Consider the following 26,622-nt stretch of genomic DNA (forward strand, 5'->3'; position numbering starts at 1 on the left):
GGAAATTCAAAAAGTCACTGACTCATCAAACCGCCCTCGTAATAACAAGCAGCTTGTTGAAACTTAAATTAAATATATTTTAAAGAGTTTATTGAAGCTTTATATGGTACATAACCTTGAAGATCGAGTTCATTATATAGACACACTGACCCTAATAATTTCGACAATAGTTGAATCTTTCCACTTTATCGAATTCATTCATTAGAGCAATTTTAAAATTCATATTATATTGTAAATAAAACCATAATATACAATAAAGAAAATTAAATAAAAATTTGGTTAACTATTTTAATTTCTGTATAAAAACAAAGGGCCATATAAAATCCGTTTCTTATCTATAAATTATATTGCAACAACCCCTGGTAAACGAGAAATTTAAAAGAAATAATTTATATTGAAATTTCTGTATATTCCTTTTAATATAAAATTATGCGAATTTTTATAAGTTAAAAACATTTTTACAATAGTTCATTATTTCTTTTTTCCATTATTTACAAATAAGTTTATATAAATATTTATTGTTAACTATATCAATAAGAATAATATACTTTTATTATTACATTATGGCGGCGTTAAACTATCCCCATTTTCGAAGCATCTTCTTTTAAAGTCCCTTAAAAATAATCCATTCTGCAAATGTTTGTGATCCATATTTACACTTTGTGTTGTTTTGCTAGAATCAAAAGAACAAGTAAGTTTTATATTTTAAATATAAAAAAAACTATATATTATTCTATATATATATAAATAAATATATACATTTTGTTATTTTTTGTTGGTACCCATAGAACTCCTAAACGCAATCCCAATATGCCAATGGAGACAATATTTACGGCGGACCCTTAAATTGATTGGCATGATATTTACATAAACGCAAAATAAATTTTTATGCTTAACAAATAATAACACTCCTACTGGCTTAAAGGGAGTCAAGCGTGACTTTTTTTACCCAAGCCAGGAAACAAGGATTATACGTAAGCAAAGTTATTTAGACCAGTCAGCTATACCTCAATCAAGCTTAAAGCTATGGAAAAGCTAATAATGAAAGATTTACAGAGTCTGCCCAGCACGAGGTCGAGAGGGTAGCTAAGAGAGAGCTTCAGGAGGCATATCGATGACCATCATAATGGACATCGAAGGCGCCTTTGACATTTGACAAAGTAAGCTTCGATAAGTTGAAATTTGACCGGGAAGTCAGTTCAATTATTATTAGTTAGATTGATGCTAAGGCAAAGAGCAATAAGCACAAGAAACACTGGAGCAGAGATTATGCATGTCATAAGAAATTATAAAAAGAATCCATCTGACATAAAACAAGATGCTACTTATTATAATAAATGCTTGCAGCACATTAACGTTGCTTCGTCTCAGGTTTCAACTAGAAAGAATACTATCATGTAGAGTATATGGTACAGCTAACCACTATAGCCACCATCCGAAAAAGTTAAAAGGCAGTAGTACAATCATTTTAGAATTTGTTATTCATAACGTGTTAATTTTTCAATATTAACATTCATTTTTCAACATCAGCCATTAAAAAAAATCCATTTTACTGCAACAACAATACAACTACAATCACGCTCCTCAACCTACACAGCGATAAAACATTTATATAAAATAACAAAAGGATGCCTACTTACTTTGGATATTCTGGCATTAATATTTCATCTTACGATTCTTTTTTGCATCAATTGTTAATAAAAAAAAAATTGATGAGACCACACTCATCAGATACAAACAATTTCTTAAAACTCTTAAAGAATAAAAAAAATTTCAATGTTTTTTTCTTGTTTAGAATTGCATTTCCAATCAATGAAATCAAGAGAAAATAAAAATGTTGCAATATTCAGAACAAATTGCAATTGCATTTTTTGTTGACAGTGACAATAAGAATTATCAATCATCCATCAGTTAATAAAAAATACTTTTTCATTTTTTCAAAAAAAAAAAAAAACATCCACACAATGCTAATTTAGACAAACTGTGTACGATTTATACATATTTTTGGTATACATTGTTTTTTAATGTGCGATATAATTTCTGACAACTTACTAAATATACAAATTCTTATTGTCACTATCAACAAAAAATGTGAAAATTCAATAAATTTAAACGTCTATAATTTATTATGGGCTTGAGGATAGGATGAAAGTACTTCCAAAGCTAGATATAAAGCGTTTTGTTTACGCTTTAGAAACAAGCATACAGTTAAATGTCTGTATTTTAACAACAAAAAGCTTATTCTGAAACAAAGAATACTTGTACATGAACGGCAACTTAAATGTAAACAAAAATACCAACCAATACACTCTCAAAATAATTTACTACTACCAGACCAAGCATGTTGTTTTGTTGTTGTAAGTCGACCCACCACGAGTGAAAAGTTTCACCACGCCGAACGAAACGTTTCACCACCATGAACGGCTTTCAATATGAAGAGCGCAAATTGGGTTTTGTTTTGCTTTTTTGACAGCAGAAATGCGCGTCAAAAACTGAAAAACGTAGTCAAATTACACGACGATATAAAAGGTAGTGAATAAGTTCCTTTGAAAAAATAATAACATTTATAAATAACAATTATTATTTTAGTTAATAATATTTGAAGATGGTTCGGAATTGCGTAGTGGAATGTAAATTTTTTAAGGGAATATATGAATTTCCTAAAAGTGACAAAAGAAGGTAAATAAACAATAAATTATTAATTATGAATTAAAATATATGTTTTATGTTTAATGTGATTTGTTTGTTTCTATGTGTATAAATACAAATTAGTAAAGCAAAAATATATGTGAGTATATATTTTAATAAAGTTTTCTTATGTGTTAATTTGTGTTTGTTAAATATATGAAAAATCTAATAAGAAATAAAAACATTCAAAAATGTTATACTATTTTTTGGAGGTAAAAAGAGAGCATGTAAACTATATTTTTATATTAAAATATTCATATTCAAATGTTTTTCATATTCTAATTTTGTTTTTAAATTTTAATTTTTTATATGTAAATATACTATATAATATATATAATTAGCCAGTACAATTATCTAGTCCCAAATTTTAATAATATATTCAACATATTTTTAGTTTATTATTCAAAAAAGACTTAATTTATGTTATATAAATATTATTCATTATGTACGCAAATAAAATATATTGTTTTAAACAAATGCCTTTAATAAATACATATGTTAAAAAGTTAAGCAAATGTTTTATTTTTAAATAAATTTGCATTAATGATGATGAATTATAAAACTATAACATTATGGGCCATTTCTGCATATAGGGAAAATCTTTTAAAGATACAATTTAAGAGTCAATATTATTTTACGCAAGTGATTTAAATTACGAATAATTTTTATAATTTATTCGTTTTAATTCGAGCACAGAAATTTTCCTAATTTGTTCAGTTCAAATTATTTTAAAAAAAAATCCACACAACCACCACTGTCAACTGTCTCCGGCAACTCCTCTGCCAATACTGACTAAAAATTCACTATGATCAATTATAAAACCCCTTTCACCACACTTCGTATTTCGATGTGCTAAATAAAATTAGTAGTAAAATTTTTTGAATATTTTCAATTAAAATTCTATACACTTTTTTTATTGCATTTATTTATTCCAAAATTATTTTAAATTAAATTAAAAAATATTTAACAAAACAGTAAACATATTATAAACATTTACTTTTTCTATATTAATTCTTTTTGTGAATGGCGATACTATGTGGAAATTATTTAAATAATTAAAATTATTTAAATCTATGAGTATTTAGCAACTAAAACAGAACAATAACACAAAACTAAAGATGGATTATAATAAAATATATTATAAAATATGGTTATTGCCTCAAATGCTTTTTTTTTATCACTTATAAATTTACAAACTGCTTTTAATGTACTCGAATCTATCACACATATTTTATTGTAAAGTATAGATTTATATAATTTTATAAAGAGATTTAATTTATAGATAAACATAACTTTTATTTTAACCAGTTTTCTTCATTAATATTACTAAACATATTGATTATACTAAAATAAAAAATATAGAGGGATTTTGAATAGCAAAGAAAGAAATAAAGGACAAACACAAAAATTTATTTCAATTTGATTGAAGTTTGGCTGACCATACAACGCTGTTTCGAGTATTGCCAAGTACTCTTCATCAGTGTAAGTAAGTAAAACAATATGCATTACAAAATGTCTCTACAAAAAGAGTAGATTTGAAAAAAAAAAGAATTTCGGCAAAAATTTCTCACGTTATTCTCAGAGAGCAAAGAGTTTCTTTTCTTATACAGATATTCTTTGTTCTGAAACATATATCAAGATTCCACGGGTAATCTTGAATTTCACATCACACCGGACATTTTGATTTTAAAAATATTTGACCGATTCAAAGTTAATACTGCAGATAATATTCATATTTCACGCAGCACAGCTAACAAACTTCCTTTATCTATGCCATTTGAATGCACACTCCAGTTCAGAGGCAAACAATCATTAATAAGTTGCTATGTAACACCTATTCGAGACAAAGTATCTGAAATTCGTCACAACGCTTGTGTTCAACAACGAGCCAATCAAATCCATACACACCACAGTTAAGGAAGTATAAATTGTTAGAACGCGAAAAAAATCTCACTATCAAGGAAAGTAGCAAGACACTTCTAATGTTAAAAGGGCGACAACTGGTTATTCGATAAAAACCAATAATTGGCTACGCTTTTTAAGGACTTATAGAAATTGAACTTCATTTTATTTAAGACATTAACGTCATATTTCGAGTCAATATAAAAGCGTAGCAAATACCTCTACCTCTGCCCAAAAATCTTTTAGATTGGATCGCCAACTTTAAAACTTTTATAACACGTCAGTCTAAAGATTTTCTAAAGGTTGAATTCAATAAGGATTTAAAATATGTTGTATTTTATAGACAGATTTTTTTTATAACTTTTACTTTTGACGTTAACATGTTTCTGGCTATATTCCAGTATATAATATACAAATGTTGGCAGGACTAACAGAAGTCGCAGCATATATTGCCGTCATGTACAGTGACGAACGAAATTATTGGCATGAATTATGGGTAGTCAGCCTTAAACTTTATAATAAAAAAAAATTTTTTTTAACTGTATATTAACAAAAATTTTTTTAAATATTATTGTTATAATAACACATTTATTTATATTCACTTATATAGTAAGAATAATATAACCGTAATTGTAGTTGCTTATTTCATTTAATTGTATTTTTTAAGTTTACACTTATGTAATTTTAGACGACGTTTATTAGGGTTACCTTTAAGTATGAAATTATTCCGATTTTTTGATTTTGATACTACTACATGCGATGTCAAAGGCTGCTGCAAGGGTTGGTGTCAGGACAGTTGCGGTTTTAAATGCTTGTATACTTTGGTTTTTTGACATTTCTCACATGACTTTATATATTTTGTAATATCTTTAGTCATATGATGCCAATAAAAATAGCGTTTTATTTTAGAACTAGTTCTAGATGTCTCGCTGTGGCCACCAGTTATTGTTGCCAATATTTTTCATTTCACTAGCGATCACAATCTTAAAAATCTCTTCCCTTGGAAATATATGTAATATTTTAATGTTTTATTTGCCAGCTTCTCGTTCAAGTTTTGAAAAAAATTGTCTTAAACTTTCCATTAACGAACAAATCATTTGTTTTAAAATATGTTATTATTTTTTTCCATGCTTAAGGTAACAATTTTTTGCTGACAATTTAAGCATAACATTGTGTTTAATGTTACTGACATTAATGGTGTCCTATATTTTGGGCTCATCTGAAATAATACGTTTCGGCTCTAATTTGACATTTTTTACAAAATTGTTTTGTTTTAGCCGATCTGGTTGACATCCTTAAAACATTAGGATTTGATTCATTCAAACCTTTAAGATCATCAATTCTTATTCGCGACAAAGCGTCTGCGACATAGTTTTCTTTGCCCCTAAAATATTCAGTGAAATCAGGGTATTGCAGAATAATTGGTGAAATTAAATTTTTTTTTAGATATTCGAATACCTTATCACATTCCGAATTCCATTTAAAGGCAACATTTTTTTGCAAGATTTGTGATATGACGAGAATGTTTTGAGAAAATTTTTGATAAATTTTTTACAATTGTTGCAAAACACAACAAATACTTTTGCTTCATTAGTGGGTTTTGGATTGTTTGGAACTGTTTGAAATTTACATTTATCAGTATATTTATAGACAAGATATGTTAAGTACCTTCAGACATGACAAATGCACATTTGACTAGATGTAATTTGAGGTTGTGCTTCCTGCACAGAAGAAATAGATCAGATAGGTTTTTTAGCTTGTGCTTCTCTGAGTAACCTAAAACTACTAAGTCGTTAATATAAAGAAAGGCAAATATCATTATTCGCTGAGAGGAATTCGGGATAATCCATAACCCATAAAGTAATCGCTTGATAATCGATAAGAGCCGTGATTTCTAGAAAATGGTGTTATAAGGGATATAACATTTCATTATCATCAAGTTCAAGTTGATGAAAACTGAACCCAAGTTGGTCAAGAATATCATCTATTCACGGCAACGGAAATTTAGAAAATTTATTTATTTGGCGATAGTCTACCATAAAACCATCGGTTTTATCTACCATCGCTTTTTGTTTAAGTTCGGCAATGATTTTTTGGGTACTAAGAGAATTAGGCTATTATATACCGATATAGAGGGCTGAACCATATCTTTAACTAACTTTTTGACTTGTTTTTCGACTTCTTCATTTTGTGTGTGAGAGATTCGATAATTTTTTATATAAACTGGTTCTAAGTCCGTAAGTTTCAATTTTACTTTGAAAAGTTTCAATTTTTCTTTGAAAAAATTATTTGTTGATATTATTTTTGATTCAAGCCCAAAAATATCACTAAATTTTGTGCATAATGTTAATAATCTGTCTTTGTGCTCAACAGGAATCTTTTTCGAAAGTCTTTCCAACATAACTGATTTTCTAGTGAGTTTGGCTTTTGGTTCAATTATATCGTAATCGGAAAGGTTTTCGAATTTAATGTTTGGGCTATTTATAATAACGTCATTCGTATTTGCATTCAATATACGAACAAATAGGTATTTTGAGTTAACATAACTATTGTATTGACCATTAAAATTCCGTATTCTAATTCTTGTTTTGGAATTAGAATATTATTTGCATCTGAATTTATAGTAATTTTTCTAATGACCTCTGATCGAGCTGGTTGTAGTGTCATATTAACCTTGACCACACACAATGTACTGTATGCGGTAATTAGCATGACACATTTATCCAAAACACTTAAGTTTCTAAAGTATTTACTAAAATATTTTTAGTATGACTGGTCTGTATTGGTATTGCTATTGGTCTATAATTGTATGGTCGTAAAATTCACCAATCTCGGTTATTCATGAAATCTAGAATACAGTTGTAGGCCATCACCATCACATGGTATTGGAAACTGCTCATTTGCTATTTGATATTTAAAAGTTATACAAATATTCTTTATCTGAAGATCTATATTTGCAGATCCAACTAAGCGAACATTTCCTTGGCCTATTCCACTAATATCACAATAATCATTTAAATCTATTAAGGTTTTCGAAAACAATTGTTTATTTTTTAGAATTGATATTTCAGCACTAGTGTCTGCCAAGATGATTATTATTTGATTTGTATTTGGCAATTTAATTTTTATAATAATATTCAGATTTAAGTTTATATCAAATATGTAAAAATTAGATGTTTTTTGTTTCAATATCTTAGGGGCAGATCTATGTTTTCCGTTTCGTTTGTCATCAAACGTACTGAATGGTAACGACTTGGAGTGACGTGACCACTTCCACGTCCTCTCCTGTGTGATCTATTTGAATTATCCCAGGATTCATTGGAATTATAATTTCTTCCATAATTTATATAACCTCGTTTACGATGTTGACTACGGTTATTATGAAATTGCTCTCCTCGTTTATAGTTGTTGTTTCCTTTATTGTAGAAAAAAATTGAGTTTTGATGACTATTGAAAACTATTACAAACTTTGAAATTGCATCATTTATATGTTATTTATGAATGAGCCTGCTTCCATTACAACTTTAACACGATCATTGTTTTAATTTTTTATTATTACTTTAACTGCCGCTTGAGTTGAGTATTTTGTTGCAATTGTATTATTTAATCCATCATTAATGTAAGCATTTTCCAATGCTTCTGTAATGTCATCAAATGCAAAATGGTTAAGTTTGGTTTTAACCAAAGTTACCGCAACTACTTCATTATTGTCTTTTATTAAGTCGACTAACGTCAATCCATCCAAGAAATTTTGCAAGTTTTCAGACTTGCTATCAAACTCTGATAGGAGTTTCGATGGACAATTTAAAAATTTTGTCACTATCTGGGGCATTTTATCTGTTATTACTCTTCCAGTTTCTGATTCTTCAAAATCTGAATTTGTACCTATATTGTTTAAATTTATTGTCTCAAAATCTAATTTAAAAAGTTTCTTAAATGTGGTAGATATATTTTGTTCGATTTAAAACTTACTCAAAATTTTAATAAGTTTGTCTCTGCAGAAATGAAAACTTTTATTAACTATTTGGATATTATCTGGAGTTAATTCGTCTTTATAAGTATAATAAGTGTTATTTTCTCTACACTACTTTGTAATATTAACAAATGCTTAAGAATGGTTTCAGATTTGTGATTGCGATTATTTTTTAGGTATTTATAGGATTTTGAAAAACTATTTTTGGATTCTAAAATTGTTTTCAATACATATTCTCATTTCATAGCTTATAAACAAAAATCTTAAATATTATCTGTTGAGACAGCGCGTTTCATATATTTTCATTTAATGAAAGCTTTATATTTCCCTATTAATTTTAAGATAACTTTTGCTATTACTATAGACACAAGAATTAATATAAGCAGATTTTTAAATCAGTCGTTTTTAAATCAGTTAGGTCTGAATTTCCATCTCTTACTTCTATCTTATTAATTACATTTGCCCGAGGCCTGTCAAAATTGGCTTTACGGCCGTACATTGCTAAATAATAATTGTTTGCTAAATAAAGCAAGATAATGTTTATGGCAGATTATCGTTCGAAGACTTATGTCGGAGGAATACACAAAACGACTGATATATTTTGTATATTCAAATTAATGCGAATGTATACATATACATATGAATGTACCGTGGTTACAATTAGTTTTTTGATATTTGCAACAAATTTGCCATTTTTACAGGAAAAATAATTCAACAAAATTTGTCGCAACTCAACTATTGTTCATGTTATATTTATATCATCTTATTAATAACAATATGTGTAAATACCAAAATTAAAATTATTAATTACAATGCAAATCTGAGGTCAATTATAGCTTAGTCTAATGAAGTGATAAACAATAATCCAGTCAAGGCGCAAAGTGGGGTTTTGTAGAAACCTCGCAGTTAGTAGAGAGTAAAAGTGCTCAGGTGCACTGACTCAACTCAACTAGCCTCAACATAGACAATGTTAATATTAATTATGTAAAGTTCAAGTAATGAACATAATATTTACATTATTATATTACTTAATTATAATATATGTATTTTAGTAAAATAGCATAAAGTAATGAAACTAATAATTTTTTAGTAAAAATTTGCTGTTAATAAAAGAGCATAAAATAATTAAACAAATAATAGTTATTGTTTGTTTGCTATGACATGTGTGAAATATATTTAGTATTCATCAAGTCATTGAACAGACAACATCATATTTTTTCATCGTGTTCAAAATGTCGAATTTTGTACCAGAAAGTGATGATTTGCGGAAAGCATTAATTTTTTGTTTTCATTTGAAGAAAAGTGGTGCAAAGTCGCATCGAATGCTTGTCGAGGCATATGGTGATCATGGTCTATCAGAAGCAACATGCAAAAAATGGTTTCAACGGTTCAGAAATAATGATTTTGATGTGAGAAATGAAGAACGTGGAAGACCGCCAAAAAAGTTTGAAGACGCCGAATTGCAAACGATATTGGATGGAGATGACACTTTGGGTCAAAAGCAAATGGCAGAAATGTTAAATGTTGCACAACAAACAATTTCTGACCGTTTAAAAGCTATGGGAAAGATCCAAAAGTGTGGAAAATGGGTGCCACATGAATTGAATGAAAGACAGATGGAAAACAGAAAAAATACTTGTTAAATTTTGCTTCAAAGACACGAAAGAAAATCAGTTTTGCATCGGATTGTTACTGGCGATGAAAAATGGATTTATTTTAAAAATCCTAAACGGAAAAAATCATGGGTTAATCCGGGACAACCATCAACATCGACTGCAAAACCAGATTGATTCGGCAAGAAGACAATGCTGTGTGTTTGGTGGGACCAGAAAGGTGTGGTGTACCACGAGCTCCTAAAACCTTGTGAAACCATCAATGAAACCATCAAAAAACCTTGTGAAACCATCGCTATGAACAACGAATGATAAATTTTAACCATGCATTGATCGAGAAACGACCAGAATGGGCCAGAAGACACGGCAAGGTAATTCTCCTCCATGACAATGCACCTGCACACAAAGCAAAACGGGTTCAGGATGCAATCAAAACACTTGGCTGGGAGCTGCTACCTCACCCGCCGTATTCACCAGACTTGGCTCCTTTCGAATACCATTTGTTTTCATCGATGGGACACACATTGGCTGAGCAGCATTTTGATTCCTACGAGGAGGTCGAAAATTGGGTGTCTGGTTGGTTTGCTTTAAAAGACGAACAATTTTTTTGGCGTGGTATCCACAAATTGCCAGAAAGGTGGTCAAAATGTGTAGAAAGCAATGGCCAATACTTTGAATAAAATGTTTTTTACTTTCCTATTAATAATTGGTGTTTTATTTTCACCAAAAAACGATTATTTCATACCGGTACACCTAATATGTACAAGAAAAATAATATTGCGGTTGGTCGGCGGCATCAGCAGCAGTGCGTTGAAGTTGTTGGCTTGAGTTGATTGTATGTTACTTATCAGTAAATTATTTCTTGCTAAATTCTTCATAAATATTTATTCCAATATTTCTTTACTAAATCGCATTATATAAATTACAGAATTAAGTATTGAAAGTTCACACATAAATTTACGGAATTCATGTTCATGGAATAACTCAAAACAGTTTAAAATAATCAACAAGACTTTATTTTTTGTTTTTTAAATTCAATTTCAATTATTAAATTATTAAATACAGTCAAAACTCTCTATAGCGAACCTCTCTATAACGAAGTTTTTACAGGTACGCAAACAAATTTTTACATACATAAAAATCCTCTCTATAACGAATTTATTCAAATACAAGTTACACACTCACCTAATACGTTGTAATTTATGAGAAATTTCTTTGTATGCAAGCTATTAACTTGTTAGAAGATTTGGAAGAATTCCTTAATAAGGAAAAAGTAAAAATGTCTAAACTAAAATTATAGGCTTACCAATATACATATTTCTCAGTCAAATGCAAAAAAAAAATTCATACAAAAAAAATTTTGTTCAACCTCTCTATAACGAAGTTTTTTGTAGCCACCAACGATTTCGTGATAGAGGTTTGACTATATATTATATTCAAGCTTTTCAAAGAAATTTTTTTCAGCTGACTGACTGTTTTTCAGTCACAAATATTTAAGCTTCGCTTTTTTGTTTAACATGATATATATTTATATTAAAACTTTTTAACATTTTTTTCGTTTTCAATAACATAATTGTTATATATAAAATTTTACAGCACTACACGTAAATTATTGGAAAATCTCATTATTGTTTATAATGTTTATATAAAGTAATTCTCTTTTAAAAATGTTAAATGGGAACAATCACTATACACTATGCCACACGGCACAACATACTTTCAACAGCGGCATAAATGAAAAAATCCCGTGGCCCTGTCACGGTCGCCATGTTACGCGGTTAACAAAGAAAACAAAATTGCTTCTGTTCTCTGTCATCAGACTGATTTTATTAATATTTTAAATATTGAAATTAGGTTGTACAAAGTAGTGGAATATGCATAATAAGCATATTCCCACGACAGAAATTTGTTGTAATGCATAACGTAAATTAAGTGAATCATATTACCAGCACTAATTGAACGTTAGCCTGGATCCAATCGTAGAAACTCAAAAGAGGATACTGCATCTATGTGGAGGGCTGTAAGTTCACATTTATATTCGACCTCACTGATGTTGAATCCATTGCAAAGGTTGTCTAGGAGGGAGGGCTCTACTAGCCATGTCACCATTGGGATGTCTATCTGTGTCACACGCAAACACGTATTGCTTAGGCAGCAGTTGATTATGTTCTTTTACAAGAAGCATTTTCGGTTCTTTATGAAGCTGGTCAGTATGCGTCATGTGATGGCAACCAGTTGTAAACCGTAATGTTGTGTTTTAACATGATTGGATATTAATCACTGCGTCTCGCAAAGTATTAGGGTCCATACTGGAACTGCAGAGGCTGGAGTAGGACGACCTATTGCTTTGTATGTGCTCAGTAGGGTTTCCTTATCTTTGCGCTAAGAACAACCTGCGAGCGCTTTTAATACATCATTACGAGACTTCAACCGGTCACACATAGCAGAGGCATGTGCAGAAAAGGTCAGCATACTGTCGAGAACGACACCCCGGATTTTAGGTTTTGCGGTAGTGGGATCCTGATTTCTCTTTACCTGATACTGATCATCTCTAGTCCAGAAAGTAAAGAGGGTGGCTGAGGATTTATTTGGTGATAGGTAAAGATATCTACAATCCAGGAATGATGCCTAAAATGGAAAATATGCATTTAACTAATTGCACAGTATAGAGGAGTCCTGGCCCGTGGTTAGAATATGCAATCATCTGCATAGTGCATGACTTCAAATCCCTCAGGCGGGTCTGGAAGTTTCGACGTATATGGCTTGAAGAGAATCTGTGAAAGAACGCTGCCCTGGGGGCACTTGCTTAAATTTCCTGGTTTTAGACATTTTATCTCTAAAGTCCACAAAGGATGATCTGCCTATAAGATTGACACAGAATTATTTCTTAGTTGAATCAGGGATAGCCAAGTCATTTAACAGGGTGTTCGGGAGAATCTGTCAAATGGTTTTGCGAGATCAAGGGCAACAAGTACCGTGCGTTCACATGGCAACTTTTTTAAGGCCATTGGAAACTTGAGATGTGATCTCGCAAAGGACGCAGCTGACACTGTGACGTTTGCGAAATCCATGTTGATGAGGGGCTAGATAAATATGAGCGGATATCTGTTTGAGGACTAGAGACTCCAGAACTTTGGCTACTGGAGATAGGAGATATATAAGCCTATATTATTCTCTTAAGCCACCGGTTTACTCGATTTCAACAGAGGGATTGTTCTGCCAGTATTTCATAGGTTGTGGATGATGTAGAAACAGAAAGAGAAGTTCAAAATGTGTCAGAACTGCAATTCCGATGATCCCAAGGTTGTTAAGCATGACTAAACACATCATCAGGGAAGAACAGTGTGGTGTCGTTGAAATGTGGCTCCCGAAAAGCACGGAAAAGGTGATCCTCCTCCACCTTCTTGAGATCGGAGAAGGTGATCCCGTTAAAAGATATCGCCTTGTTGTTACGACGAGAAGGGTTAGATAGCGCTTTAACAATTTTTACTTGTTGCCGATAGTTATTCCATATGTTCTTAAATCATATTAACAGCAATGAAATTATCGATATACTAAATAAAATATTTTTTCCGCGTCAAAGCTTTGCAGCCTACTGCAACGAACAATAGTAATTCCTCACAGTAATTCGTCAACACTTTTAAAAGATGCATTTTTGCATATGTATTGGTCAAGTACAAATAAAAATATATTGGCTATTCATCAGATAAGAACTTTGTTAGGGTTTTATATAAGAATATATGCACACCAATAAACTTTATATTTATTGACCTAAAACAGTTTAATCTGTAATTAGGTAACAATGAGTAACAATGAGTACAATGAGTAACCTTACGAATGTTTATTTCGATGAAAAAACTAAATAACTTGCGAAGTCATTATTTTCGGTTGACACAGTGTTTAAACTACTGAATTTAAAATTAGATTTTACAATATATAGCAATTTTTATTATTACATATCTGTGTAGGGTGAAAGCATATGAAAATTTCCATTTAGTTCCGCGTTTAAACCAGATACTAAATTATGAGAAAATCACCTTATTATTAGTGACAAGTTACTATAATTTCGTACCAAAAGTACAATACTCTTAAATTCCTATTCGCAAGTTTTATGGAAGTTTCCCTTATTCTAAATTGCTTGAGAGACAGCTGTTTTGGGAACAACAAAAGTTTCAAATTAGTTTTGTTGAATTTTGGCAACCATGGCACTTTTTATTGGCGAAATTTGCGAAAATAAACAAAACAAAGAAAAGAATTGCGTATTATATGTTGATTTAAATATAAGAATCGCATTATTTGTCTGCTGCACAAATTATCAGAAATAAATATAATGAATATTTTATAAGTAAATAATAGAAAATTTTTATTTTATTTATTTATTATATTATTTAAATATGTATAGAATTTATTATTTTCTCATATACAATAAAACAAAGTAAAATATCTTATTTATTAATTGAAATTATTAATGTCAAATCAAATTAACTAAAATTTGAGCTTCTCTCCAAAACTCGTATTTATTTTTATAATTAGGATAGAAATGTCCTTAAATTAATGAACTAATAATAGTTTATGATTGTGTAGATGTTACAATAAACAATAAGGAATGTTTTACCTGCGCATAATTGCAAAAGTTTATTTTAACTTATTCTAGGAATCCCATTCATTTCAGAATTTGGGTTTCTTTCATAATCTATTGTTTTAAATAACTAGGGAAAAAATACCCTAATATATAAATTTTATAATACTTTTATTTAAATAATAAAAATTTTGTTATATTAAATTTATTATAATACTTTTATTAAAATATATTCGAAAAACTTGACAACACGTGTGGATAAAATAAACAAATAAAAATTTAAATTTATTGCATTTATTACAATAATTTTAATAATAATAATTTTATTAAAATATATTCAAAAATCTCATCATTATAAGTTACTTATGTACATATTAAATTGAACTATTTTTAATACTTTTTTAACTTGTCTCCCAAACAATTTGCCTGTGAAGAGTTTGTGCAAAATTGGGAAAAAAACTCCCATTCCCATATAATTCAGAATAGTAAAATTAGGAAAAGGGAAAAAACTTTCATTCCTATGCGATTCAGAATAGACACAAATATTTTGCGCGCAGTGCAAGGCATTTTCTTTTTACTAGACAAGGTGTTAATTGACGAATTCCAATGTTATAATTAATTATCTATAAAATAATTAAAAGTTACATTTTTTCTTACTTTCAGGTCCAAACAAGATTTAACTTTAATTAAATATACTTCTAATCGTATTAGGTATGTACTTAAAGAACACAAATCACCAACGATAACCTCTTTTTCTTATACATATCTTGAAAAAGTATATATGATAATTGAGGGATTATTGAATCAGTATTTTGGTGCGATATACATATTGATTATATTTATTCAAAAGATAAATATAAGTAAACAGAAAACACTATATATATCTTCAGTTGGGTTGTAACATTCTTTCTGCGAAGTCTCAACAAAGACCAATTTCCTCGCCAAATGATTAAGGTATTCTGTATTTGCCATTATTTATGGCATTCATGGCTCACTAATTATAAGGGACTAGTTGATTATGCAGATTTTAATAAGATCAAGATATTATTAAGGTATCCAGACACTGCATAATAGTGTTGGTCTGAACTAAGGATAGTAATGTTATTAACAAGAGTTAAAGTGGAGGAGAAAAGTAACTCTTCCCGCCTGGCATTGATTTACTTAAAATCTGAAAATTAGCTAAATACGACAGACTGGCATTTTCCTTTCGCTGCCTAATAGTTAACACCTCATCTATCCACCTATATTAACACTAACCCAATTCCTGACAAGCATTCTGCCTAGGTAAAACGCTCTGGATCAACGAACAAAACTAATCAAAACAGCATTGGTGACAAAACTCTCTACAACATTTCAAGAACTTTATGATGAACACCTTATACGATGGATGGAGCATTTTTAATCGATTTTTAACAACCCAATCGGGCTAACAGCACCAACAGATACGCAAATCGTGATATTATATTCTTCCGAACAATTGATACAACGTCAATAAGAAATCAGGTGAAAAATGTTATAAAAGCACTTAAAAGCAACAAGGCTCCCAGCAATGACAATGTTTGCGTAGAAATGGTCCTGTGCGACGTTGAGAAATCAACATCATTATGGCACCCGTCTGTACAAAGAATCTGGAATAAAGAAACACTGCCCAACTCGTGGAATGAAAGTATACTTGTAAAGCTTCCCAAAAAGGTGACTCTAAAAATTGCAATAACTACCATGGCATCACAATGCTTCCTATATCAAGCAAAATACTTAGTCGTATCATTCTAGACCGCATTTCTGATTCCCTTTAAAGTTATCAATGGTGTCAGGCAGAGCTGCGTACTATCGCCAATACTTAGTCGTTGACGATGTTATACGAGCAGCATTAAATGGTAGAAACGGCATACAATGGACTCCTGTTTCACATCTGAAAGATCTAAAGTGTGCTAACCATGTCTGCCTATTAAGCCATGTCTGCCTATTATCTAAAAATCTACAAAAGAACATAGACGCGATCAAATCTAACCCCTTTGAAGCTGGGCTAGAAATTAGCATCAGGAAGACCAACGTAATGGCAGGTGGCTATAGTGCTGACTCAGCGCCGTATATCGAGTGTGTGAGGAGTGCTTTTAATTATAATTTTAAGTGCAGCACGATAACCTCAAAAGAGCACATCACATCCCGATTAACAAGGCGAAAACGGCGTTTGGCATGTTACGCTCTATCTGAAAATCCCAACAAATACCCACTCAAACAAAAATTCGCTTTTACAACTCGAATGTTACGTCGATAGGTAACTCCCACAACAATAGGATAGGTATTGTTGTGGGAGATGGAAGCGCACAAATGAAATTGATTCACGTCACAATCCTTCTGCAATAAGTGCCTGTATCAGATTTTAAATGTATGGTGGCCTAACCGCATCAGTAATGGAATTCTCAAGAGAGAACATGGAGAAGAAGGTCAATACAATTCAAAATGGAAGTTACAAATTACTACTGCAATAACATCAGTCGTTAATCGCGTAATAAGTACGTTATAAGAGAATGACCGAGGCATGTGCTCCACTAGAAGTTGAGGATGAGGGAAAAAAATTCACAACGGAGTAATAAAAAAATCAAAAATATTATATTTAGCAGCGGAAAAAACAGAGGCGCTTCTCTTGAGCACACGAAAAGTACACAAAATCATAGCTTCTAGAGCTGATGACTATTAAATCATATCCCAACCCTGTAAAAGATACCTGGGAGTTTGGATAGATACGAGCATCTCATTTAAAGATCATTTGACAGAACTAATAAATAAACTTGAGAAAGACCACGGAGCTCTTTCGCGCATTATGACAAATATAGGTGGATCACGCTAAAGTAGATGTAAATTGCTTGCGAAAATAACGCCCTGCTTCAAGTTATTTGTGGATCCTTTCCAAGCCGATGTTACACTGAAGCTTACATATATAATCTGTTTACACAATTTGACTAAGACTGTTAAAAGACATTGAAAGCAACTGCAGCATCCAAGAGTTGCAGCAAAGATGGGAAACATTGGAGTAAGGTAGTGGATGTTTGCTTTTATTCCGGATATTACTTAATGCATAAACCGATAACATGGTGTGACCGCTACCTAACATTGAAGATGTCTTAGAAATTTAAACAATATCGCACTTAGTACGAAACAGTGCCTAAAAGTGCCTAAAAAATTGAAACTGATAAAATCTGCCGCAATGAATATAATAATTGAGCAGATTAATGAAAGAATCAGAGCAGCTAAATTCGCACGATAAGCAAGCGAACAACTTATAGGTAAAGAATTGTAGCGATAAATAGACGATTAAGCAGGAATGCTATAGTTTTCCAACGAAATACTTAACGATAGCTCAGAGAGGATCGATTCATTCGAACGAAAGGAGAATATGAGCGTTTAAGTATATTTCTTAAAACTAATTTAAAGAGTTATATTTTATTTAATATTGATCAATTACCCTACTCAAAAATATATAAAATTGAATTTCTGAATAATAAATCCCTTTCATTCAGAAACTTTGTGGAACACAAAACTTTAAAGTATAAAAGAAATTATATTCACCACGTTTACGCTTTTAAGGGTCTTAAAATCGATTTTAAGGTCGCATAAACACCCTAAACTGAATTTTGATTAAAAGCACTTTTAGCTCACTAAAAGCAGTTTAACATCTCTTATTAGCATAAACATCTTTTGCGTATTTGAATTTTATTACAAATAACATTGTTGACAAAAAAAAAAAATAAAAGTATCGAGAAAAAGGGAAATAAACAGAAAAAATTGATTAAAAGAAGAGGAAAGTATTTAATTGAAGTATTTGCAGAAAATAAATAGCAAAATTGTTGGACGGTAAGAAATATAGAAACGACAATATTTTTATGAAATCGTTCGCCAAGAAATAGCAGTCGGAAGTATTGCCACTTTATTAAAGAGTTGTAATTGAATTTCTCGTAATTTTGTATATTTTATACGGGATATACCTAAAATCTTTATTGTTGTTTTATTTTCTTCGACTACAGTAAAATTTCTTTAACTCGAATTATTCCATTATTATTTAAGTAATAGGCTATTAAAGCACCCCAGCTTAAAATATCTATTGTGCGCCTAAATGCCCAACTAGGACAATTTTAGACTATTTATAAATCTTGTAATTGCTGTGGGCTTAATTTTACCTATTTGACTTGGGACTAATATCACGCTTCCAAGATAATCGAGTCTACGTGTTGCCACCGCTGGGCAGTTGCATAAAACATGTTCTGATGTTTCCTTCTCCTCATGACAGAGTCGACAGGAGTCCCTTTCTGCCACACCTATAATCTTCATGTGGTAATTAAGTCTACAGTGTCCTGTAAGAAGTTCAGTGTAGATTTTAATATCGTTTCTGCTAAGGTCAAGGATAGCATCAACTTTAATGTGTTCAGGATCAATGAATCTTTTTGACTGTCGCATCCCTGTTTGGGCTCTCCAGTGTTCAAGTAGGTGTTGTTTCTCCCGTTCACATAATAAGTTATTTGTGAAGCTATTTGTTACCCCGCAGAAGGGCTTTCGACCCATGAAAGGAGTACATGCACCCTTCTTTGCTAGGGAGTCTACTATTTCATTGCCCTCGTGCCCTTCGTGTCCCGGTACCCACATAAGAGTAACATAGTTCCTCGATGCTAGGGTGTTGAGAAGTTAAAAGCATTCCATTACTCGAACTCTTATGTACGAAATTCTGCAAATAAAAGCAAAAATTTACATAGCCTTTCATCACTTCTTTTTAAATTTATTTCCACAACTCGAATTTTTGGTTAGCCTTTATATTTTCAAATACTTTTGTCAGTTACTTTACTAACTTACGCGACATTATTGATTCCTAACTTAAATGGCTAACCACTGCTATTATTATTGTAAATTTCACTAATGCGATGATGGAGTTTGCTTATTGTCAATGAGCAGTAGCCTTTTAATCACAAACATGGGTAAAAGAAATTTGACACGTTTTGACAATCACCGAAAAAATTGATTTAATTGTTGAAGTAGATAAATGTGATAAAAAGAAAAAAGATATAGGAGAAAAATATGAAATTCCTTAAACTTGGAGAGTTCTCTTATAATAAACGTAAACGGGTTATAATATGTAAATATGATGACGTGAAAGAAGCTATGTTGCAGTGAATAATTAGTGGAATAGCAAAAAGTCTACATCTGTCGGGTAGTATTATTAGAGAAGAGGTAAAGAAGTTTGCAGACACAATAAAAGCTGTTTGCCGCAAATAAAGACCCGATCAAGACAATTTGAACATTTATTTATTCCAAAGCAAACGCACCGGATGATATGTCCCAATTTGGAAAATAATATAGAAAAAGTACAAGTAAAGAGAAAACCAATACATATAATCGAATAATTTAAATATAAATGTATATTCAAATAATTAAATATTCTGGAAATTCAAAAGAGAGTGGTAAAACTAAAGATATGTAACTGAATATTTTAAATAAAAAATATTTGGTAGAAAAACCAAAACAAAAAGTGTTGTCTCTATAACTTGAATTTTCCCTAACTTGAACTTTTTTGCCGTCCCCTTGACGATTCGAGTTAGGGGAATATTACCTTACTTTGGTTACAATATCTTTCTTTTCCAATAAAAGTAAAACAATTTGTAGTTTTACTCTACCCGTTTTTAAAAAGTTTAAAATCAACATTTTTGTTTACCGCTTAATAGCTGACTGATTGACAGTTACCTTAAAAACTAATTTCGAAATCTGATTTAAAAGCGATTTTTAAACTCGTTTAAACGTAGTGATTAAAGAAAATTTAAAATGACTTTTAAAAATGACTTACAAAATATATAAAATGAGTATTATATGGTATCATCTCCAAAATTAACAATTTAATAAACTGCTACATATCACATAATACATAGACAATCAGTAGTTCCACGTTTGACGTTAAACTTTTAAAGAATGCAATAATTTAATATTTAATATTAATATTTTATTTTTAAATAAAATTTGTTCAATTTTAAACTATGCAGTTTTGATTTACACTCTAAATTTTACAAAATAATTTCTAAAATTTTAATAACTAAAAATCAAGTTACATTGACGTTATGAAGCTTAAAACATTACCTTTAATTTCATATACATGACTATATGAAATACCTTCACAAAAAAAGGTATGCAGGGTGATGTTTTGGAAAAAATAAAAATAATGGTTTTCCGCAATTAACTCGAAAACGGTACACAGCTAAAAAAAAAAACGCTAATATTCGAGTTCTACGGAAAATTTCATTATAGAAAATATAGGTCTGGTCTCTGGCAAACAAAACGTTTAATTATTTGTAAACTAATGTAATTTGCAATACATAAGTTTGGAAATACAGAAATTTCTAATTATGTAATTCTAGCTCTCACCAATCAAGATGATTTCCTACTTCATAATGTATTTAATAGTACTTCAGGGGAAGAAAAAGTCTATTATAGTATTGATAAAGTTATATCTGATGGCAATCTAGTTCACGTTAATTAGTATTTCATTGAATTTTTAAATTTATTGAATCTAAGCGGAAAACTAAAATTGAAAGTTAATTCTATAGCTATGTTGATTCGAAATTTGACTATTGACCGCAAAATATTAACAGGAGTTGTTCAAAATAAAAAAATATTGATTTAAAGTTTTTTTGAAAAATTCTGATATTTCAATTTCAAGGAAAAAAAATCTAGTTACACCCGCATTTGCTTTAACTATTGACAAATCTTAAAGCATATAGATAAAGTATTGAGACGGATAGTATTTGCACATGAAAAATGATATACAGCTGCAAGTAGGGTTCGTTCATTCAACGTACTATAATTCCATATATAGTCATTATATATTCACACTCATATTATAAGTAGCTTTAATAAATTAAAATTATAAAAAATAACACATTGGTTTTATTATAATTCATTTTTGTCATATTTTTATGTACATATTAAGAAATATTAAGAGAAATCATATTTATATTATATTTAAACTCAATATATTTGAGAATATTTAAACTCAAAAAACTCTTATACAATTCAGTATAGCAAGTTTGTTGCAGTTAGAAATATTATAACATATCTATATGGCATTAAATCAGTGAAAATATCACTACAGTTTCTTATTGTCAGATTAATGGTTTTAATTTCAAACATGTGCCGAATACTAGTTTTCGTAAATTTATCGGAACTTATCAGCAAATACTTAGAAATAACGATCAAAAAAATTGTTATATGAAATGAAAAACATTCTCTAACAAATTATTATTAAGACAAATAATAATTCTCTAATATCTAATTAATTCTCCTATGTATCGATTAATACAAAATTGGAATTTTTCTAAAACATTTTATTCCAGGAGTTTAAGAATATTTTATAGGAACACTGTTAAATGCATACGTATAACGCAGCCATAGAAAACCTCTAGTTAAAAGTTCGTTATAAATTATATAGCTTTCTAAAAAGCTATGGATACAAATAAAGAAGTTATTGAGTTAATGTGAAATATTTTTCATATGTTTTCATGTTTCAAGTAAAGTTTCGAAACATTTGGCTACTTTGCTTAAAAAAAAATTGCATTCAAAGCATATGTTTTTTTTATAAAATCTAAAAAAAACTGCATTGAACGTGATGGAATTTAAGAAATTTTCTTAGAATTTTCCTAAGCAAGAACAGAGCTTTTCTTTATCAGACTTAATTTAAATAATTGTATATATTTATTTTACTGAAAGATTTTTTTTCGAAATATCTCTTTTTATGTTGATGTGAATGACTTCTGTAAATAATACTTTTTAGGATTTATTTAAAAAACTTGTATAGATAAATTTTTCATACAATTAGTATATATACAAAAAAAATATTAGCAAAAAGCAATTTTTTTAAAAATTTATTTTCTAATTATTAAGCAATAATTCAGATGTTGCAATTCGAGAGCATTTGCAGCGTCACGCTAATGTTGCAGACAATTATCTGCGATTGCATTCGTTATACTTATTTATTTCGTAACTCCCCCCAAAAAATCTAAATATGCTTTTTAAAACTTGATTTATAAAAAATAACACAATTTTTATAAGTACACCAAAAACAAACAAAAAATAAACTGCAATAAAGAGAAAACATTTGAAAACAAGCAATAAAATTCGTGCAATTAAAAAATCAGTAGGGGTATTCACGAGTTCAAGTCACAAGCTCGGTAACAGAATAAAGATGCAACCGATTACTCTAACTCGTGAGCACACCTGGTTGTGTCGATTTGTTAATGACAGTTGTGTTTTAATGAATTTTTAAATAATTGGGAAAACAAGAGATTTTGATATAAGTATTATAAGTATTTTGATATAAGTATTAATATAAGATTGTTGACATTTTGATAAAAAAAAATAGTCTAAACAGGATAAAATGGTTTAATATAATATAAAAAAATTTTTTATAAAAAAAAGATGGCAACATTGAAAATATAGTGAAAATGCAACGTAAATGTTGGTCAAAGCAAAGACTTGACTATAGTTCCACCACATTACTCTTCATGTATTTTGTTGCTGCACTTATAATACGTTATACTGTTACCGAACTCGTAACTCGAACTTGTGAACGCCCCTACAGCGTTTTTTATACTAACAATTACTTGTTACTCTACTTTGACATTGAAACGGAGCGGAGAAATTCTTAAAATCGTAGGGAACCCTTATTTAAATAAAAACCGACAACCTTAATAAACTTATTTATTGATTCAATAGAAGAAAATAAATAATTACATTTTATCAATTTTACTAATGTATATTTATAATTTTGTTTTCATTCAGAGACATTCGCAATCAATACAATTTTATAATGATAAAAATCCTATTTAGATTTATATAAAACAATGCTGTAGGACAAAAATAGACATAAATAACTTACCAGAGTATAAAAGGGGGCACTAGAGATAAAACAATAAAATTAATTTTTAAGAGAACAGATGTTGTATATTTTAGCCAACTATACTGCTATTTTAGTTATTGTGAAAACGTTGGGTTTTTTTAAACCTATTAAATAGGACAAAAAAATTTTAATAATAGCAGAATAATTAAATCGATTTTGAAAGAGTTTGTTTATGCGTATACCTTTACGTAACCATCCGAATAGAACTCATTCTCTATTGAAACTCACTTGGGTGGGGATTCTGGACATAATCTTAACCAGCAATAGAAATACAAATACGTTTTCAGAAATCAGATTTGAATATTGATATATATTTTAATGTAAAAACAAGTAACACATACTGCAACTTATTTTTTTTTAAAGAAATAATAGTTATTTTTGAGTTGTTCGTTTCTAAGACAAGAGTAAGTTATATTTGCATTTTAAAATAAGAGGTATGAATATCTATATAAAAAGTAGGTATTCTTGAAAGGTATAAAAAAAATGATACCTATATACTTAAATAAGAATTTTTTTCTTATTTAATGTTTTTTTCCTCTAAATTTTTAAAATAATTATCGTTTCGGTCCTAAATTTAAGGTTAAATTTTAGTTTTTTATTTTAATTAATTGTTGTCAATATAATTGATTAGTACTGGAAATTGTTAGTGAATGTAATAACTTAGTGTTCAAAATTATGCAGTTTATAAGCAACTGGTTTTGTTTATTATTTAAAACTCATTTTATATTTTAACTATTTTAAAATATCAAATAAATTAAAGATTAAATACCCCTGATAAATACACTTTCGTCGCGAAATATAAACGAAATGTACTTTATTAGTATGTTGACATAAATAACAGAATACTATAAAATAAGACATACCAACTTGCCAAATAATATTAATAACAGAATATAATGAATTCACTTATATCAATTGCATAAATATTCTTATATTTATATTACATACCTTGTTTTAGAAAGCACAGCACATCCATTCTCTATAGACATATGCAAAGAATAAAGTGTAGACAAATTTATAAGACTTTCGTGCTCATAAATTTCTATATCCGGTAAACGAATTTGCGTTTGTGTTGGATCTTGTAAAAATCGAGCAAGTCTTTCGTTAGCGCTTGTTTTGATACTAAAACCTGGACGTTCACATTTGATACGGCGACAACCAGCGCGGATTTCACGTACTTCAGATGTCTGATTACACGAAGAAGCCAAAAGTCTATTTGTCGTTTCACCAGATATATCGCTTTCAATCTGCTTAAAAGTTATATTAATATCATCTTTAAAATAGTTTGAAGTGGGGAATATTGCACAGCTATTATTTAATATTGCAATCGGCTCAGATGGCTGAAATCGAACTTCTAAATGCTCTTTTTTATTTATATTAGACCATTCGCAACTACGAGACATAACATTATCGTCCTCTATTATAGTTCCATCTTCAAATTTTATATGTTGCTGATTTTTCTTAGTTAACTTACGCTTAGGATCATATTTATTATCTATTGCAGTTTCATTACCTGGCCAGTCTGTAAGTTCATCATCACCTTCACGATCTGTTCCATTTGCAGTATCATCGTCATCGGAACCAGTCGAACTCAAAGAACTTGAGTTTGAACTTGAACAACTATTTGATTCACCATAATCCATGGGATGATGATCTACAGCAAATTGTAAATGAGTTTGTGTTGCACGACGTCTGTTTTTCCGATGTTCAGTAAACGTAGTCCCTGTTTCGAATCGTTCAGTCGACTTAACCTTGTTTGCAATTAAATTCTCTTGAAAATTATGTTCACTAGGTTCTTTTTCGGAATTTATTCTTTCAGTCTTATGGTTCGAAAGTTTTTCAATTCTAGAGATAAGACCTTTATTTAACGGTAAAAGACGCTCACTCTGTGGAGTTGATGTAGAAGAAAAACTTCGCGGTCGCATTTGAGCCTCATCGAAAAAGATATAACGTGGCATACTGGTAGACTGTGATTTGTAGTTGTCATGATCATAGTTACGATCTCGATTTGAACGCTTTCTTTTGCCACAAAAAAATATGTTCGAACGATTACTTGAATCGGGTTTATGTATTCGTTTTCGTATTGTACCTGTTGTTGAAGCTGAGAGTAAATCTGATTCTAACTTTTCACTGTTTGTATTATCTATTTCAAACTCAACGGACATACGTTTTAGCTTTCGTTTTCTACGAGCATTAGGTTTAAAATATCTTTATAAAAAGTAAGTAATAAATATATTATTTATTTATATATATATATATATATATATAAACATATATATACCTTGCGGGACTAAAAGTTTCATTCACAGAGTCCGACTCTAATGTTCCAAGTTGAAAAACATCACTTCCTAACTTGCGTGGAAATCGAACATCTTTTTCATCAGAATCACTCACAATTGCTATATTTGCATTTAACCCGTCTACATTTGAACTAAATTGACTTGTTTGGATCGTATCATTTGGACTAGAAGAGTCCTCTGTTGGCTGTGGTGCACAAGCTAATATACGAAACTGTATTACATTTGTATTTTATTAAAAACTATACTCACGTAGATTGCCCGCTGATCGAGTCCGACGTCGGTGAGCCCATCTGCGTGCTTTATCTAATAACGAAGTTTCCTCTAATGCTAATGTCAAGTCATGAGAAAATTGATCCATTTCACCAATAAAAATTGCACAATATATTAAAAATTCAAAATTTTTCACCACTTTCTACTACCAAGTTAAACAGTTTTCTTCCTTATGACACTTCTTTTTAGTGATGATAATATATCGATTAAACATCAAAATATCCACTTTCGTTGAAATCAAACAATCGAAAAACAGTCAAACGTGTAATTTTAACAAATATTCTTGAGCGTTAAAAACTTTTGGTATTTAATGCTGTTTATTATTCCGAATTGAAATAATTCGATAAATTCAATTCTATATTCGA

The 26,622-nt window shown here is 29.9% G+C and overlaps 1 protein-coding gene across 2 annotated transcripts; it reads right to left on the reverse strand.

Moving 5' to 3' along the window:
- Positions 1-395: 395 nt before the first annotated feature.
- LOC119676466 lies at positions 396-26,606 on the reverse strand. Of its 2 annotated transcripts, none has more exons than XM_038087715.1 (4): positions 26,237-26,606; positions 25,969-26,185; positions 24,636-25,871; positions 396-673 (listed from the first exon to the last, which is right to left on the reverse strand). In XM_038087715.1, the coding sequence occupies exons 1-4, from the start codon at positions 26,343-26,345 to the stop codon at positions 562-564; spliced, it is 1,674 nt and encodes a 557-aa protein (XP_037943643.1). In that variant the 5' UTR covers positions 26,346-26,606; the 3' UTR covers positions 396-561. The 2 variants fall into 2 exon arrangements, with proteins under 2 accessions (XP_037943643.1, XP_037943636.1); XM_038087708.1 differs by having other exon boundaries at positions 24,636-25,895; positions 26,237-26,602.
- Between the last annotated feature and the right edge of the window lie 16 nt (positions 26,607-26,622).

This window comes from Teleopsis dalmanni, chromosome 1 (genome assembly GCF_002237135.1).
Source record: "Teleopsis dalmanni isolate 2A chromosome 1, ASM223713v2, whole genome shotgun sequence".
NCBI classification, from domain to species: domain Eukaryota; kingdom Metazoa; phylum Arthropoda; class Insecta; order Diptera; family Diopsidae; genus Teleopsis; species Teleopsis dalmanni.

Excerpts from the sequence above, each read along its gene's own strand:
- LOC119676466 (XM_038087708.1), bottom strand. The coding sequence starts at position 26,345 with ATGGATCAATTTTCTCATGACTTGACATTAGCATTAGAGGAAACTTCG. Across the intron at positions 25,896-25,968 it reads GAAACTTTTAGTCCCGCAAG|ATATTTTAAACCTAATGCTC; the intron begins GTATATATATGT and ends CTTTTTATAAAG. Across the intron at positions 674-24,635 it reads GCTGTGCTTTCTAAAACAAG|CAAAACAACACAAAGTGTAA; the intron begins GTATGTAATATA and ends TTTTGATTCTAG.